General features: G+C 58.5%; 1 protein-coding gene across 4 annotated transcripts in view; it reads right to left on the bottom strand.

Moving 5' to 3' along the window:
* Nucleotides 1-2128: 2128 nt before the first annotated feature.
* Nucleotides 2129-17632, bottom strand: part of NLGN3 (neuroligin 3) — a 22866-nt gene continuing 7362 nt past the window's right edge. For 2 of the 4 annotated variants that reach the window (XM_008636171.2, XM_008636172.2), the window contains 5 exons: nucleotides 14719-14778; nucleotides 11902-12051; nucleotides 10014-10199; nucleotides 5310-6099; nucleotides 2129-4882 (listed from right to left, as the gene is read on the bottom strand). In XM_008636171.2, coding sequence (XP_008634393.1) covers nucleotides 4045-4882; nucleotides 5310-6099; nucleotides 10014-10199; nucleotides 11902-12051; nucleotides 14719-14778 — 2024 coding nt within the window. In that variant the 3' untranslated portion in view covers nucleotides 2129-4044. The remainder of the gene's footprint in view (nucleotides 4883-5309; nucleotides 6100-10013; nucleotides 10200-11901; nucleotides 12052-14718; nucleotides 14779-17632) is intronic. The other 2 variants (XM_017737598.1, XM_008636173.2) reach the window with 1 other exon arrangement.

Genomic DNA, 17632 nt, shown 5'->3' with positions numbered 1-17632 from the left:
CACCTGCCCGCGGCAGCACCCGGCGGGCTCAGCGTGGGAACCCAGCTAAAACAGAGTAAAAACAGAAAAAAACAAACAGGAAAGAGGAGGAGGAACCCGGGGCGTTGCTGTCCAGCACGGTGCCCGCCCGATGTCTTGGCAGGGAGGTGGTGAGAGGACCAGAGGCCCCGGGGCTGGGCGGGAGGGTGGCAGCCCCTTCGCCTGTTTGCAGTAGGTTGAACTGCAAAAGCCATCGGCCAAGGACAGGCTGTACTCAACAGCCATGGCCGGCGCTGCCTCCAGTACTCAGAAAACTGCTCCGCCCGCCACCACGTGGGCCAGAAGCGGGCTCTTTGTTAATGACGCTAATTGTGAAGTTAATTGATGTCTGAAGTTGCAGCGAAGAGGTTAAAGATATGGGGACGTCTAACGCAGATAAGTTGATGAGATGGGCAGGACTGAGCCGGCACCCGGATGGCGGGACTGGGGTGACGCAGCTGCTTGGCATGCTGCTGGGGTCAGAGAACTTGCAGCCCAGCAGTCTGTATCGATACGATGGAGGAAATCAAGCTTGAACCATCACTGAAACATTTCCACTGTCAGGAGGACTGTGGAGAAGGCTTCCAGAGTCCCCTTTCCCCGGCCATCCCGCCCCAGGGAGGGTTGGCCCTGTGAATGCCTCAGCCTCGTCACTGGATGACCACTGCAGTGCAGGGGCCGCTGGGCTTCCAGGCTTGCACTGACAGCAGCACAGGCATCCCTGGATCCAGGCTGCTGTTCTCAGAGAGACAAAACCCTCTGGTCTGAGTCAACTGCCAGGAAGGTCATTGGCAGTGGGTGAGCACAGAAATCCTTTGTGCTGCTGCAGCACAGGGCAGAGGGGGTTGCAGCATAAGACTTAACAGCTCGTCCTGCCTGCCTGTGAGTCTGCTCTCCTGTGTCCTGGGTGCATCAGAGGTGTGGGAACAGGACCAGGGCACTGTCCCAGTGATGCTACTGTGAAGAGCAGCATCCTTGCCCTCCTGCTGGCTGTGAATCCTCAAGCAGCCAGAGGCCATCCACAGGTCACTCACTCCCTCCCATGCCGGGGACACCTGGCAGTTGAGTTCCCTTATGATTCTCTTTGCCAACAGCCCTAAACGTGTCCCCTGAAGCAGAGGATGTCCCACAGTTGTCACACAGATGTTAACTGTTCATACCCTCTGGGATATAGTGTCCCTTGAGCTTTGCCAGGTCTCCAAAGAAAAGCTATTGATGGTCAAGGACACCCTGGACAGATGGCCGCCTCAGGAGTTTTGCGAAGGCAGTAGCGTAATAGCAGTGGGTTGTCTGTCACCAGCTTGCCTTGGGGTCCTAACTGGGTTGGCCATGCTGGCACATGTGGCAGCATGCAGCTGGGGCTGTGCAAGGATGAGGAGAGGGGACAGAAGGGCAGAGCAAGTCCATAATCTGGGGCAAAAAGGCATCACGCCTTCAAAAGGGCACTAGGCACCCTGTGGGATGCCACAATGGGCAGCAGCAGAGCTTTTAGGGGGGTCCAGCACAAGGTCTGGAGCACCGTGCTGAACAGGGTGACATGTGCCCGTGGCACTGGAGCTGCAAAGGTCCCCAGGGAGAGCAGGACAGGGCCCCGCACTCAGCCTCCTGCACAGCCTGTCCCCCTGCCTGCCCCGGCTCCCCTGGCTCGGGGCCTCGGCCCTGGCTCCAGTGTCTGCACGCTGCCTGGAGGCAATTCAGCCCCCCCACTCCGTGCCTGGTTTCCATGACAACTCCAGTTGAAATTACATTAAACAGAAATGAAACCAGCAGCTTTTCTGTTGGGCAAGTAGGGGGAGGGGAGCTCATCTGGGAAAGGCTGGGGAAGGGGTTTGAAGTTGGGAGGGAGGGGGCTGTGGGACGGATGAATTCCCACATGGGTCCCAGCGTTGGGGGCAGCAGGGCTGGAGGGATGTGGGGACACCCCCCACGATGGCACTTGGCGTTGGCAGTCCTGGATGGTATGGTGCCAGCTCGCATGTGTGCTGCACCGGGGTCCTCCTGCTGCCTCTGTGGGGTGGGTGCCAGGGACATGAGGACCAGCACAGGACACCCCACCCAGCCAGGTAGTCCCCGGGCCCTGCATGCTCCAAGAAGAGGCGAGACACACCGCTATTAAAAATATCACTTCTGTTTTATTTGGAATTTGTTACTCTGCGCGGGTGACAGGGTATAAATACATTCTCCAACGAGCATCCTCACCCTCAGCCCTGCGCGAGGTGGGGGTCGGGGCAGGGTGCAGGGCCGTTGTTGTACTGGCCCCGGGCAGTAGGGCCAGCAGGGCCATCGATGCGCTGGCCCCAGGCAGTAGGGCCAGCCGGCACCGGTGCGTCACGGCCGCCAGCACGGGCAGCGTCTGCCAGCCGGACCGTCTTGCACAGGGACGAGATATGGTGTCCCCAAAAGGACCTGTCCCTTTCTCCTGCCTCCCCAGTCCCCAGGTGCTACTGCTCACCATGGGGGGCTGGGACTGGGGAACCCCACATGGGATCCCCTGCAGCTCCTTCTCTGTGCCCGACCACACCAAAGCCACTCAGCCTGAGCCACGTGTGGCTCAGTGGCCACAACAGCCCAGCAGATGCCCCAGCCCCAGCACAGGTGCTCCCAGCCCCACACAGGCTGCATCACCCCAAGAGTCCCTGCCCAGGCGTCTGTTCCAGCTGCACGTCCCGGATGCCGGAGCTGGGGTCACCCCACAATGGGGTAAAGGCCCCAGTGGAAGCAACCTAGGAGGCAGAGTTGATGTTGGTGAGCAGCTCACCCTGCTCCTGTCACCCCACTCCCGCCAAAGGCTGCAAACCACTGGCTCTGCTTTTGGGCAACGGCATGGGCAGGGAGGGCACAGCACGGCCCTGGGGCAGTGGTGAAAGGATGTGGGATGCTCCTGGGGGAGCAGGGCAGGGTGGGGAGCATGAGGGGCTGTCCTGGGCTCATGGGAGTGAACAGACAGTGCTTGGAGCAGGTGATGCCCACACAGGGTGGTGGGTGGCACTGGCCAGTGGTGGCAGTGAGGGACCGGGGCGGGGGTGCTCGCAGGCAGGCCATTGGATAGGCTTTTTGGCTGAGATACGTGGGCACGGGTGACAGAGGAGGGAGAATATCAAAAAATACAAAAGAGCGTGGCCCCACAGTGCAGGAGGCACTGCCCTGCCCGGTGCCCACCCACGGCAGGCGGGCGCCACGGGGGGCCGGCACCGTGCGCACACGCTGGCTTCTAACTGGCTTTTTATTTTATATCAAGAACACTTGGTTTTAAAATCTTTACAAAGGACAAAACGCGGCGACTCCGTTAGTGTGTAAAGAACTAAAGATCTGCTTAAAAAACGTCTCTGCAAAGAGAAATGACTGACACAAAAGAGATTCTCTGCAGCGCAAAGAGGGGCAGAGGTGCCAAGTCTCCAGCCCAGGGCCCCACTCCCAGGGTCCCTGAGCCCCGGCACCAGCCCCAGTGCCCGCACCCAGCACAAGGCCAGGTCCCTGGACCTTGCCCATGCCCTCTGCCTATAGCACCAAGGCCTGGGGCCACTTCTCAGCACAGTGAAGGAGCCTCTTCCAGGGCTGCCAAGATGCCTGGGGATGTCTGGGCACTGGCTGAGAGGGATGCCCAGTCCCACTCCTCATCAGTCCCAGGGTGCTCGGTGCGCTCAGCACTGGGGATGTGATCGTCCCACTGGGAGGCACAGCCACGGCACTGGGAGCCCCGTGGCCACTGACAGTGGGGTACCCCTGCCCACCTGCACGGGTGGGTTGTGCAGGGTTACACCGTGTCCCTCCTGCACCCCACTGGCGTCCCGGGGCAACCCACGGGGCCCTGAGGCCAGGAGAGTCAAAGCACTTCTCAAAAGTTAGATAGGAACAAAAGAAAGCGCTGGGGCCACTCCGGGACCCCACAGGTCTCTGGGCTGGGAGCTGCACCGTCCGTGGGCGCTGCCCCTCCGTCCGGGGGCTCTGTGGGCCCCGCCGGTCCCTCTGCCAGTGTCTGCTGCGTGTGTGTGCGTGCGTGCATGCGTGTGCGCCGGCGGCGGGCAGCTATACCCTGGTGGTGGAGTGTGAGTGCGGAAGCCCCGTGCTGTTGAAGCCGGCGGTGAAGGTGTTGTAGGGGGGCAGGGTCTGCAGCCCCACCAGCGAGTTGGGGATCATGGTGATGGTGTTGGGGGTCATAAGCGGGATGTCGTCCGGAGAGCGGCGCAAGGTGAGGGTGTAGTCGGGCAGAGCGGCCAGGCGCAGGGTGTCGTGGGATGGCACAGCTTCGCACTCGTGGTGTCCCTGGCTCACCTGCAAGGAGGGCATCTCCTCATCAGTCGCGTGGGCGATGTCGTTGGAGGCGCCGCGCTGGGGGCTGGGCTGCCGGTGCGTGTCCTGCCGGCGCTTGTCCTTGCGGTAGTAGAGGGCGGCGAAGGCCAGCACGTTGAGGAAGAGGAGCGAGGCGCCCACGGCAATGGTGACGCTCAGTTCAGTGGAGTAGTCGCGGGGGCTCTCGAGCAGCGTGCCTGCCTCTTGCTCTGGGCTCCACTTCTCCTTCCCGTTCTCGCCGTTGTAGGCAGGCGAGATGGCGGGGCGCTTGGTGGTCCAGATCTTGCTGTTGGGCAGGAGGGTGATGTGGGAGTTCTGCGTGGTGTCGGGTGGTGGCACTTTGGTGGTGGTGGAGGTGTAGTGGAACATATCGTGCAGGTTGTACAGGTGAGGAACCAGGTGCTTCCAGAAAGCCACCTTGGTGGCCCGGTAGTGGTCACGTACCCGTGGCTTCAGCCCAATGTGCAGGTACAGCTGGTCACGGGGGTTGTACTTGGACCAGGCCACCTCCTCAAACCGGTTGGCCTTGGTGTGGATGAACTTGGTGTCCTGGGGGACAGGCTTGTTGGGGTCCCTGTGAAACACAGGCAGAACAGAACTAGCACTGGGAAAAGCCAAAGAAGCAAAGAGGGAGAGCTGGATGCAGAGATGGAAAGTGAGGGGACCTTTGCCAGTGGTGGCACAGGGTGGGCTGGCAAAAGGTCCTGCATGACTGGGTAGCACCTGAACCCTGGGTCAAGTCTCACCCATGATAATCAGGGCCAACCAGCCTCCCCATCCCTGTGGCTTGGCTGGGTCCTGTCCCAGGGGCCGGCCATGATCTAAGCTTCTTGCTTTGTGGTTGATGCCATGGCCCCAGTGAAGGTGCAGCACACGGACCTCTGGGCACAGGGGTCTGTTTCCCACACCAGGCATGACAACCCCCCCACCACAGCACAGCCCCAGGGAGTACAGCTGCAGTGAGTGCAGACCCCCAAGGCACAGCACACATCCCCACTCACCCTGTCTTGGCAAAGTTGGTCCAGTAGGTCATCACCACGGCGCTGAGCATGACATCGTTCTTGGAGAACTTGAAGGCAAAGAGGTCAGTGGGGCCAATCATGGGGATCCCAAACACGTAAGGCACCTCATCCCCGTGGGCTGCATCGGACCATGCAGGCTTCATCAGGCTCTGGCAGTGGTGGTAGAAGGCGTAGAAGTAGGGGGGGGAGCCATAGCGGGCGTGCAGGTCAGCTGTCACCACCGACGGCTCTACCCACTGGTGGTCAGTGAAGAGGGCCACCAGAGTCTTGCGACGTGTCTCGGGGTTGTCCCGGTCGGCCCAGTCCGTGTACATGAACTTGATGGTCTCCCTCAAGGTGTCCTTGCCCTCAGGGTAGCCATACAGGTTGTCTACAAAGTTGGAGACTGAGTAGTCAAAGTCACTGCCTGAGACGCCATCCTCAGGGTCCACCACACCCTCCACGAACTTCAGCCCTTCACCCTGGTTGACCCCCAGCATGATATCATAGTTGAGGAACTCGCCCTGCTCCATCAGGATCTCTGGGTCATCCGGGATCACATCCCCGTCAATGACTGGTCCAAAGGCCACATGGTAGCGAGCTGGCTGGATGTCTTGCTCTACCAGCTCCTTGGCACTCTTCTGCCGCAGGCAGTCCACCATGTCCACGGTGTCCAGCACATTGCAGCCCACCTTGTCAGCCAGCATGCTGGTGTACTTCACCGGCTGGTAGTTCACTGCCCAGCTGGAGAGCGCAGAGCCGCTCTGGATGATGGCTCTCTGGAAGAGACCTGCAATACAGGCAAGGAGTGGAGGAAGCTCTCAGCAGGGTTCCAACATCCCAGTGCTCCAGTGCAGGATGCAGCATGGAGAAGGCATTGATGCTCTTGTACCCCTTCAAGGACCCAGCACTCCAGCTCACACCTGGCCTGTGCTGCCTGCTGAGCCGGGCTCACACAGGGAGCTCAGCTTAGGGCTGCTGTGGGGATGGCAGGGTGACAGCAAGGGGGTGCTCCTGGAAGCAACCAAGGGCTGCTGTGCTCCCTGAGGATCCCATTGCAGGGTATGGCCCAGCATCCCTCTGTCCCGGTGAGGGGAGAAGAGCGGCCATGGTTGCATCACAGCCTGGCCTTGCCAAGCAGCCCGTGCTACGGCAGGCACCCCAAGGATGTGTTACCTGAGCCCCCGAGGGGCACACGCTGCCCCTGGCTCAGCACCGTCCTCCAGCCCAGGTTGGCACCTGCTGGAGCAGCCAGGCTGCGGGCTGGCAGCAGTGGGAGGGTTAATGCCTGCTTGGGGACACTTAACCCTGCCGTGTCCCACCCCACCGCTTTGTCAGAGTCCCCCTCAACCCCCTCCCTGCTGCTTCCTGCCCAGCTGGGGCTGCTCAGTGCCAATCCGGCCCTGCAGGAGCACGCTGCCAGATGCACAAAGAGGGCCTTTCTGCCACCAGGAACACAGAGGGAGTGGACTTTCGCCCTGGAAAACGAGGCCACAAAGGCCCTGGCCCAGGCAGAGAAATGCGTGGCTTCGCTCCAGTCCCATGTCAATGGTGCTTGTGCTCAGAATACAAAGGGTGGTGAGGAAGCAGAGCCTCTGGGCCATGAAAGGCAGCCAGTCTGGGGTGCACCCAGGGGTCCCTGCTCTCTGACCAGCCCGCTCTGCACCCCGAGTGCTGCCTGCACCCCTGCCAGACCCCAGCACTTGCTCGCCACAAGGGACTGTTCCAGGTGATCCCTGAGTGGTGCTGGCACAGCAGTGTGATGGCCATGGGGCTGCCCCTGGCACCCTGAAATGCAGAGAACCCCTGTGCAACCAAGGCTGTGCCACTCTGCAGGGAGGGAGAGCAGCACCTTCCCGCAACAGAAGTGTTCAGAGGCTCCTGGCTCCCAGCCACCATGTCCATAGCTCTTGTCTGCACGCACAGTCCTCACTCTGCCAAGTACCTGACGTACAGTCCCATGCACTGGGACAAAGAGAAGTCACAAGCTCTGTTTGCCACCTCCCGGTGCCCTAGAAAGCCATACCCAGCCTACAGGCTGGAGACTGGCCATGGGTTTGCTTGCTCTGCACCATCATCCACGTGCCAAGGAGCCAGGATGGGGTTTCCTGGCTCCCTGGAGATGCTGTCCCAACGGCAGCTATTGCACCCTGCCAGCAGCATCACTTCCCAGACAGACTCACCAGGCTGGGCTGTGGCCCTGCCCACCACTGCCTGGGGAAGTACTGGGCAGCTGATGTCACTAACAGCTGGGCATGCCCCTGATGGAGCCCCTTTGCCATGCTTCTGCATGGCCACGTCCTGATCCAGGAGGACCCAGGACTCTGTGAGAGCCCAGACTCGTCATGTCCTCCCTCTCCATGCCAGCACCTGACTGAAGCCTGACAAGCATCCCAGGGAGGCATCAGCACCCTGCACTCCACACTGGTCCTCTCCAGCCTGCTGAGGCCCAGGCAAGAAGATGAAGCTCTGCCCTTCCTTCCTGGTCCCTTCCAAGGCGAGGGTCCCAACACGCCCTGCCTCCTACAGGACTGGCTGCCACAGCACAGTGGAATCAAGTGGTGGGCCAGGGCTCTCCCAGAAGGTGGTTGGTCCTGCAGGCTGCCACCAGCTGCTCCCAGCTCCTGATTTCCTCTTTGCTTTGCCCAGTAGCTGAGACTGGAAATACTTCTGGGGGTGTCTGGGCCAAGTCCTGCTCAAAGCAGGGTGCTGGGTGCCTTGTCCAACTGAGATCTGGAGGGCCAGCAGCAAAGGGCAGAAGCCCCCATGGAACAGGGGATGGAGCAAATGAAGTTAATGAAGTTTGGCTGGCAGAGACTGCTCCTGCCCTGGTATTGCTGGCTGGGGAGAGCACTTTGGTCATTGATGAGGAATCCACCTGCCTACAAGGCCTGAGGCTGGCAGGGAGCTGTGGATTTCCCAAGCAGCCAGACACAACATGAGCTGTACCAAGCCTCCAGTGTCTGCCTCTTGCAGCACCTGGCAGAGCAGGCACAAATCAGCAGCTTCATTAATAGCTTGTGATCACTAGAAGTTTTATTTTGATGCAATAAAAACAAACCCACCTCATCTGCAGGCTCCAACTTAGCACTGCTCCCACGCCGTGTTCCAGAACCAGCTACCCATCCCTGGGGATATGGGTGCTCTGGCACAGGGAATTTTCTGAGGTCATATTACGGCCATTTGGCTTTATGAGACACTGGCTGCAGCACTGTGCACTCCCCTCCCGCCTCACAGTATTTACAGCCAGCAGCAGCTCCCCTGCCAAAGCAGCGAGGGTGCTGGGCATCCAGCACTGCTGAGATGCAGGGGGGCCACACCAGAGGCACTGGGCCTGGATGGGGCAGCAAAGGATTTGTCATGCAGGTGCAGAGCTTAGTGGCAGAAAGTGTAGCATCACCTGAAAAGTGCTATACTGGCAGGACTATTTTTCATGGCTGAAAAGTCACAAGGAGCAGCCCCTCCAATCCACCCTCAGCCTCTCTCCATGCTGCTCCATTCTGGACCCCTGCAAGGGGCTGGGGCCACCTGGAGAGCCAAGCACACACTCCTGCACTCCTGTGATGGAAAGGAGCACCCTAAGAAGCATTGAGAATGCAACACACATAGTGTTCCCTCCCCAGCCTTTCACACTCAATATGAGCAGAGAAAACACTTTTTCTTTCTGCAGGAGCTTTCAGCCTGTAAAAGACACCCCATCATCAGCCATCAGCCCTGCTGAGGTTCTGGAGGTCTCTGTTCCTCTGTGATTCCCAGGCTGTTGAGCAGGGCAGCAACTCTTCACATCAGCTTCGAGTGCAATTTGCTGTGTGTCTCTGAAGGGCAGAGACACACAGCAAATTGTGTCTACTGCTCACACATGTCCCTTTCTCCTCAGCATCACACCTAGGGACACAGCACTGGAAGATGGCTGCACCTTCATATAATGCCCATGAGCAGGTCCCTGGCAGGCTGCTCCCCTAGGGACCATATCCACTTCAGGCTTTTCTCCTATAATTTCCTTTAGAAAGTTTATCAAAAACACCTCTGATCTCACAGTTAATTTTTTCCCCCTCAGTGCTTGATGTAAATGTCTTTGCCAGTGGTTTACATGCATTTGCTCTTATTCCAATACAATCTTCTAGCATAAATAATTACCTTCTTTATTTAGAGTAAACACTCTGCTATATTTACAGATATTAATCATATTACTTCCACCTGTGTTTTGCTAGCTGCAGCACTTCCAGCTCTCCCAGTCTCACAACACAGGGCCCTCCATCCCTCCCAGGCTCAGGTCTGTCTTCCCCTCTATTCCAGTATGAATACCTTTCCTAGCACTGAGATCCTTGTTCCCAGTGCCCTGCATGATGCCCTACACTGCTTCACACGTGCACTTGGAAAACCTGAGCACCAGGGCAGGACACCACAGGAGGGGTCCCCACCTCTCCCCATGCCAAGGTGCTGGCCCTGGGCTGCAGCCTTGTGCACAGGGAGCACCCACTCCATCCCTGGCTCCCACATGCTCTGCCACTGGCCTCTTTCTGCCCATGATGAGAAGGTTTTGCTTCCCAGTCCTGGTCCAGGCTCTCACCAGTGAGTGATTAGAAAGCAGGCCTGACTTTGTTAGGCTGGGCAGTGGGTCCCAGGTGAGCTCCTTTCCTTGGCTTAGCATCAGCAGGGCGTTTGCTCACAGCTGCAGCATGCTCAGGCACGGCTGACACCTACCTTCAGAGTGGTGGGAGAGGGTGAGCAGGCTGACACAGGAGGCACCGATGCCGGAGCCGAAGACAGTGATCCGCAAGGGATCTCCCCCAAAGAAGGCGATGTTCTCGCTGACCCAGCGCAGCGCCTGGATCTGGTCCAGCAGCCCGTAATTGCCCTTGGCAGCCTGGTCCCCCGTGCTCAGGAACCCTGGGGGCCAAGGGGAGCCCAGTTAGGGATGAGGAAACAGGGAAAGTCCTGATCTCCCACCCCACTTCCCCAGACCTAGGGGAGCTTCTGTGGGACCCTATCCCACCACGAGACCCCGCTACCAAGAGAGTTTTCTGAGTTCTAAGCTGGAGCAGGGACACCATCAAGCTCCAGCCACCCTCTGCACAGCTCAGAGGGGTGAAAGGCTGAGAGAGGAGCTGCAAACATCGGGGAGCCTCTTTGGCCAACAACAAGCAGTGACAGGGTAATTTGCACAAAGCTCTGTCCTACCCATACCACCACCTGTGCTAAGAACAGCTCAAGACATCTCACACAAGCTCCAAGGGAAGCTGAGAAAGCATCAGTGGCTGCAGGCAGGGCGAGTGTGTGCACAGCCAATGCTTTCCATGGACTAGCGTGGACTGGGGGAGGCTCTATAAATGTAAGGAGGTGGGCTGGGCAGAGAGGAACCGACTGCAGCTTAAAATACAAAGGCTTTCAGTGAGGAAGAAGGTGAGAAGTGCTTTCAATAGCACAGGAAACACCCAAGATAAGTTATCACACTTTCGTTTGCTTTGACTTTTAAGCAGGAAGCCAAAACCATGGGCCTGAGGTAAAATCCAGGCAGGTAACCCCAGCACACAGGGAGCGGCCCCAGGGCCGTGCTGGCACTTGGAGGTGGTCTGACTGGGTGCGGTGCACCACCTCAGTGGAAATGATGAAGGCACCACTTAAGTCTAATGTCATATTGTGACTCATGTGTCTTAACTTGGAACCTATCCATCTTAAAGGCCCGACTTTTAGTATTAAAAGGTCTTGAATAGGTTTATTTTTGTGTAACTATCGTCTTCCACAAGAAACTATGGGCTCTGGAGGCCATTAGAGGGATGTGCTGCCCCAGGTACCAGGCGGGAGCCTAGCTGCCAAGGGAGAGCACCATGCTAGGCTGGATGGCTAGGAAGAGAGCCAGCCGGGCCAGCAGCTTGGCTGGAAAGGAGCTTTTCCCAAACCTCTACACCCTTTGTTCTCATGCTGCTAAGGGAAGCAGCAGTGGTGTTCCAAACAAGCCTCCTGTGTCTCAGCCCCTGGGGGTCTCTGCTGCTGCAGGCAGGGGACTGCACTGCCTTTTGACCCTCTGTCCTCATTTTGCCTCTCTAAGTCACCAGTGCTTGTGGAAACAGGACTGCCACCCTTCTCTGCATGGCACCCGACACCCTTCTGTGGTCCCCTCTGCAGACAGCCACGTCGTGGTGGGTCGCTGAGGGGGTCCCAGCAGCACAACTGGCTTGGAGGCAGCCTGTGCCCAGGGAGGGAGAGCTGCCAGGTCCCCAGGACAGTCAGGCAGTATCTGCTGGCACCTCACTGCTCTGAGCCCTCTCAGGAGGAGATGCCGGGTAAACACATTTATTATTCATTTAACCACAAACCAATATTTGCTTTCAGTTGAGCCAGTTTGTGTAAATGAGCCGGGGGGGGCTGGTGCCAGGACCCAGACTAGACTGCGACCGCGTGCTGGGGGCTCTGCCACGTGGCACCCGCTCGGCTGCCAGGGCGGAAGGCAGGGGCAGTGCCCACAGCGCATCCTGCCGGGCCCCACGCCCCCCTCCACCCCCTTTCCGGCTGGTCCAAGTCCGGTCAGACACAAGGGTTGTCCCACTGCCCGGCTGTGCTGACGGCACAGCCCACGGCAGCCAGCTCATACCGAGCACTCCAACGCGGTAGTTCAGGGTGATGACAATCACGTTCCCATAGCTGGCCAGGATGCTGCCGTCTATCATGTTCCCCGTGCCCTCCATGTACGAGCCACCATGGATATACACCATCACCGGCTTGGCCCCGCTGTCCCGGATGTCTGGAAGGAGAGGTGGTTAAACACAGGACCCCACTGATGGCCACAGCACCCTGCCCGACAGGCAGACCAAGTACAAGGGCAATGCCAGCTGCCAGGACCAGGGAGGGGGCTTAGGAGCCAAAGCCAGAGCTCTCCTGGGGGCCACAGCATGAACCCCCAAAGCCAAACACCACTGAACCAACCCTGCCAGCCCCTCTCCGGGAGGTGGCTATCGCTGCACTGTCCCCACACTGCTGTCCCCTCGGGGGTCTGAGCACGTGAGGGAGGGACGCTGGCTGGACCCGGCTGCTCTTCCCCAGAGATGGGCTCTGGCATTGTGTGGGAGCCAGATCAGGTCTGCTGTGGGTGGGAGTTGCAGAGTCCAGCCCCGGGATGCAGCCCCATGTCCTGTCTTTGGCTGGACCCAAGCACTCCGTGAGTCCTGGAAGCTGGCATTGCGGAGGGGGGCAGGGATGGGGGTGTGCAGGACCTAGAAGGTGGGGGGGCCACTGATGTGTGCTCCAGTGCCTTACTCTCCCACTCCCCCTTCCCATTCCCCTGGGAAGGCAGAGACCTGCCTGTCTGGATGTAAACCCATGGCACCCCAGTGCCCAGACACAGACATGGTGATGAGCAGACAGTGTATGCACGTGTGCATGTCAGGGAGGTGAGCACGGCATCTGGACGAGGACAGGGCATGAGGCATGGAGTGAGGATGGGGAATGGGACCCCGAGGACCGGGGAGGAAGGACTGTGGGAGCCTAGGGGACAGGGAGCAGCCACGCTCCCTCTCTCGACTTCTCCTGTCCAGGGGACATCCTGCCCCTTCTGCCCCACAGGCTGCTGATCCCTCATGGAACCATGGCCACCCACAAGGGAATAACACCCATACTTGGGCTGCTGGTGCATCTTGCCCGTGTCACACAGACAAGGCAGTTGCACCCATCACGGAGACATCGCCAGGTCCCACATGCCTGCCCTGCCCAGCCCTGTCCTGGGCTGGCGATCCAGCACCGATGGACTTTGTCCTCCCTCGTGCTCACTCACACCCAGCACCTTGCTTGAGTGGGCTGGCTGTGCCTGCTTGGCCTCAGCTGCCCCAGGCAGCTGCTGCTCCCTGCCTGCCTCCCTCAGCAGTGCAGCACAGTCCCCCTCACAGCCCACCGGGGCTGGGGCTCCTGGGGGACAGCCACACCAGTGCCAGTGCCCGACTGGGCTGTTCACGCTCCCTCACACCCACCTAACCCCTGCCCATGTCCACTTCTCCCTGTGGCTTGCTCATCGCAGGGGGCTGCAGACCAGGCTGATGAGTATCTGTGGCCATTCTCACCTCCAGCTGTGGCCCACGGCATGGCTAAAGGTGGCCTCCCATAGAAAAAACCTCTTCCCTCCAGCAGAATGAGGCTATGCCAAACCCCAAACCTGTGCTGGCTTTTTTCCTACTGCCAGGATGTAGCCAGACAAATGCACAGACCAGGGGAGCAAAAAGTGCTTGCAGCTCCTCCAGGACAGACATCGCCTGTGTGGCAGAGCTACATCAGGACAATTCTTTCCAAGGCCGCCTGCTTGAAATGTGAGGGGCAGGAACATCAGTGCCTGTGCCTATGTCTTCCCTTCATCCTGCTCCCACTCACTGACATACAAAGGGAACTCCTCTCAGGAGAATGGCAACAATGTACAGAGATGTACCAGGAAATAAACAGCTCCGAATTGCTGCAGCACATTCTAGTGTGTGTGGATTTAGCAGAGTCGAGTCACTTAGGCTGAATGCCAGTTTACGCCCTGGTACAAGAGATCCTGGGGCACAGGTTAGCCGGAGTAAACAACAGGGTTTTAGTACTGCCAAGCACAAAGTTTTTCACCTACTTCCCAGATCTTAAATGCCATCTGCCAAGCCTTGCTCAAGCTGCCCTGGGCCTTCTGCACACCATGAGGTTTTACTGTCCTCAGCACATTAGGGCTGCACCCTGGCCAACCCTTCCTCCTACCTCCTCACCACATCTCTGCAGCCAAACACGCCAACTCCATAACCTGCAGACAAACCACCCTGTTTTACTAAAAATCGCCCATTCTGCAGCTTGCTTAGCCCTGGCAAGCATCTAGAATCACATCTGCTTGAAAGCCCACTTGCTCTGTCTTGGCTGGTGCTTGCAAGAAAGACCTCACTTCTGTTGGATGAGGAAGGAGAGAAGTTAACAGAAACCAAGTGAACCCTGCGTCTCCTGTGCATGGCAAGATACCCTTTGGGTGCCAAGTGTTCAGGCTGCTGGCACAGCCACGGCAGGGCCAGGCAAGGGTGGATGGGGAGGTTGCTGGCTCCCAGATGCATGTCACCAACTCTGAAGGGATGAGGCTGGAGGTGGGATGTGACCGGGCTCAGGGTGAAATGGGCCCAGGTGCCCGAGGGCTTCTCTCCTCCCAAGCTGCCATGCTTCCTCCCTTCCCTCGCTCAAAATGAGCGGGAGCAAACTTCTCCTAAAGCGGAAAAACCCCATGAGCTTTCCCCCCCATCAGGAGGAAGGGAAGGTCCTGGGTGCCCTGCACAGCCGGCCAGCCTGCCCCCCACCCCGCGCAGCTGCCTGGCACGGCAGACAGACACACACAGGGCTCCCTGGGGGTGGCAGCGGATGGAGGGGACACGGAGCTGCTTTGCGTGTCATGCAGTGGCAGCCTCGAGCACAGAAATACCTTCGTCTTCATCACCGTCATTATCCGCTAAGTCCTCGCCCTGTTTCTTAGCGCTGGCTCCTAGGGACCAAACACGAGGAGACAGAACAAAAAGGAAAACAAAAGGAAATAAAAACAAAACAACAACAATAAAAAAAGGAAAGAAAAAAAACACAACAAAAAAAAAAAGAGAATTCAAAAATAGCATGATAGCAGAGACAGTGGGGCCACGCCTGTGCCCCACAGCACTGCTGGCTACTCACACTGCACCTCTCCCAGAGCCAGGGCAGTGTAGGGCACGGGCAGGACTGCCCCAGGAGTTGTGCCAGGATGCCACTTCACCTGGGCCCCTTCCCAGATACTCCCTGGGGAGGGCTGGGGTGCCAGGGAAGACACGAGTGGGGCTGTGGCAGCATCAGCGCTGGTGGTGGATGAGTCTCTCAAAGCACTTGCCAATCCTCCTGCATCCCAGCCTGGCCCCCACCTGGTCACACACCCTCAGCTCCAGGCAAGGCTCCCTCTCCCAGCACCCAGCTGTGAACAGGAGCCCTGCTCCCAGCTCTGCTGCCCCTGGGGACAACTGTCCTCTGCAGAGCTCACACCAAAGGTTACCTTGCATGGCCACTGACCACCAGGCAGGGTCCTGCCCATCACCCCCACATGGTGTGTGGCCCCTTGTTGTGCCTGGCCACAGACCACTGGTGCCACTGCACCAGGCCACCACAGCATACAAGGGTCCCTCGTGACAGGTGCTCCCCTGAGCTGCCTGGCTCCATCCTGCACCAACTCCCCTCTTACAAGACTAGCTCCACGTTTCACTGAGGATTGCGAAGGCACCAATCAGCTTGACCTGACCAGGTCAAGGCAGAATCCTACACGTGCTGGTTTCTGTGACATCCTGAATGCCTTACAGTTGTTCCGTGTCCCTTCACCAACCTGCAGTGCTGGGGCATGGGCCAGCCCAGCAGCCCCAGCGGGCACTGTGAAATGCTGCTGTGCATAGCTTGCAGTGAGCCTGGCACTTCCTGAACTGCAGCCAGCAGGAGCCAGGAGAGGTGGCCTGTGGGCTGGCAGGGAGCAGGGGTGTTGAAAAACCTGTGCCAAAACCCCACTCCTGCAAAGGACTGCATGCCAATGTGGACACAAAGGCAAGTGGCGCCATCCCTGTGCCCTGGAGCTCTGAATTTCAGGGAGAAGCTGAGTGTTCTCGTCCCCTTAGAGCTGCAGACCAGTGCCTGCAAGTCCTCTGCCCCCAAATGCCTGCAACAAAAAGCTCCCCAGGTGATGGTGACCTCTGGGGAGACAGCAGCGTTTCCCCCAGGCAGGACTTATCCACACAGTGCCTGCACTGCCCCGTGACTTTCCCCTGAGATGAGGGGCTCTGACACCCTGCCAGGCACCCGGCTGATCCCAGGGTCCTGCTGCCACCTCCAACAGGCCCCATTGCCACACAAGGGTTTTCACAGCCCCCAGCAAAGCTCTCACGAGCAAGGGGCAAGCCTGTGGCTGCATGGAACTACAGGACTAAATGCACAAAACTGGTCAGAAAGACAAAACTGGGGAGCTGTGCTCACTGTCAGTCTGGGAATGGCATTCTGCAGGTGACACGGGAGGTGGGTAACAGAGATGGCAGCATGGAGTGGGACGGGATTTGAATTTAAAAGGAATCTGTCATGGGGGAGGAAGAGATCTGAAATTGCTGTGAGGCAGCTCCATCAGGGCGAGAGGCTTGCAGAATGACCTTAAGCAGCCGTGACCTGCTGGAGAAAGTCTGGAGGAGCAGTAACCAGAAACCTAGAAAAATCCAGCAGGCATGAAAAGTTTGCAGAAGGCTGGGTCACACAAATCCTGGGAGCAGAGGCATGATGGGAGCTACAGCAGCATCCCAACACATGAAAGGCTACTGTGAGGTGGAAGAGCAAGTCCCTCTCAGGCAGCCCTGGGGCTACAGGAGGCAGGATGAGAAGAAAACCTTCCTGGCGGCAAAGCACTCGAAGAGGTGGCTTGGGGAGGTGTTTAAGACCAGGTGGGACATGCTGCCAGAAAGAGGTGAGGTAGAGCTGCTCCCACCCAGGGCAGGGATGGATCAGCAGTCTCCTGTGCCGTCCTGATTTTCTCCAACGCAGGGTTTACCTCCTGACCTACCCATGCCATGCTCCAGCCCCGCCTCCTCCCCTCCTGCTTCACCACCCAGCCATCCTCTGAGCATCTCACATCATTCTCCTCTCCTCACCCAGCACCGCCCCCATCCCTGTCAACTCTTGCCCCAACACCTCAGCCCCAGCATCCCCCCCTTCCTGCTGCGTCCTTCCCACACTCCCTCCCCAGCCCACCCCGCAGCCACTCAGGCCCTTTGCAGGAGGCTGCAAGCTTGACCTACTGTGTCTTCATTAGGAAGAGCTGCAAGCCCAGAAAGCACTTAAATGACGAAGTACTCATGCAATATTTGCTAACCAGTGCTATGCACCAACCTCTTTGTACTTCTAAGGGATAGGGATTTTTCTCTAATGAAGACCACAGCCAGCAAGCCTTCATCCACACCATGCTTCAGAGTTGGGAAGCTGACCACAGGCAGCTGGAGATCATTTTCCACTGCCAAAGGCCCTGGTGCTGTTAAAACCCTGGGACTGGCCAGGCTGCTGCCTCCAGCCTGGTCTCCTTCAGGGGACAAAATCTCTGTGCAGATGAGAATGGAGGAAACAGCTATGAGAACTTGTCAGGTTGTAAAAAAGGGCAGTGGACAGCATCTCTGGGACCTGAGCAACTGTCTTGGCTGAGCAGGGAGGGATCCAGATGGAGACTGCTTCTGCAGAGCTTAGGGACAGCTGGGACAAGCCTAAAGCAACCTGAGCTTCAGGCACTGCAGAAGAGATGGTAGAAAGCAGCACTTGGGAAGCTAAGCAAAGCAGGAGGGCAGTGATGCAGGCTAGGGGGA

The sequence above is a fragment of the Corvus brachyrhynchos genome, unplaced genomic scaffold, assembly GCF_000691975.1.
Source record: "Corvus brachyrhynchos isolate BGI_N302 unplaced genomic scaffold, ASM69197v1 scaffold346, whole genome shotgun sequence".
Classification (NCBI taxonomy): Eukaryota; Metazoa; Chordata; class Aves; order Passeriformes; family Corvidae; genus Corvus; species Corvus brachyrhynchos.
This window is presented reverse-complemented; position numbering and strand designations above follow the sequence as displayed.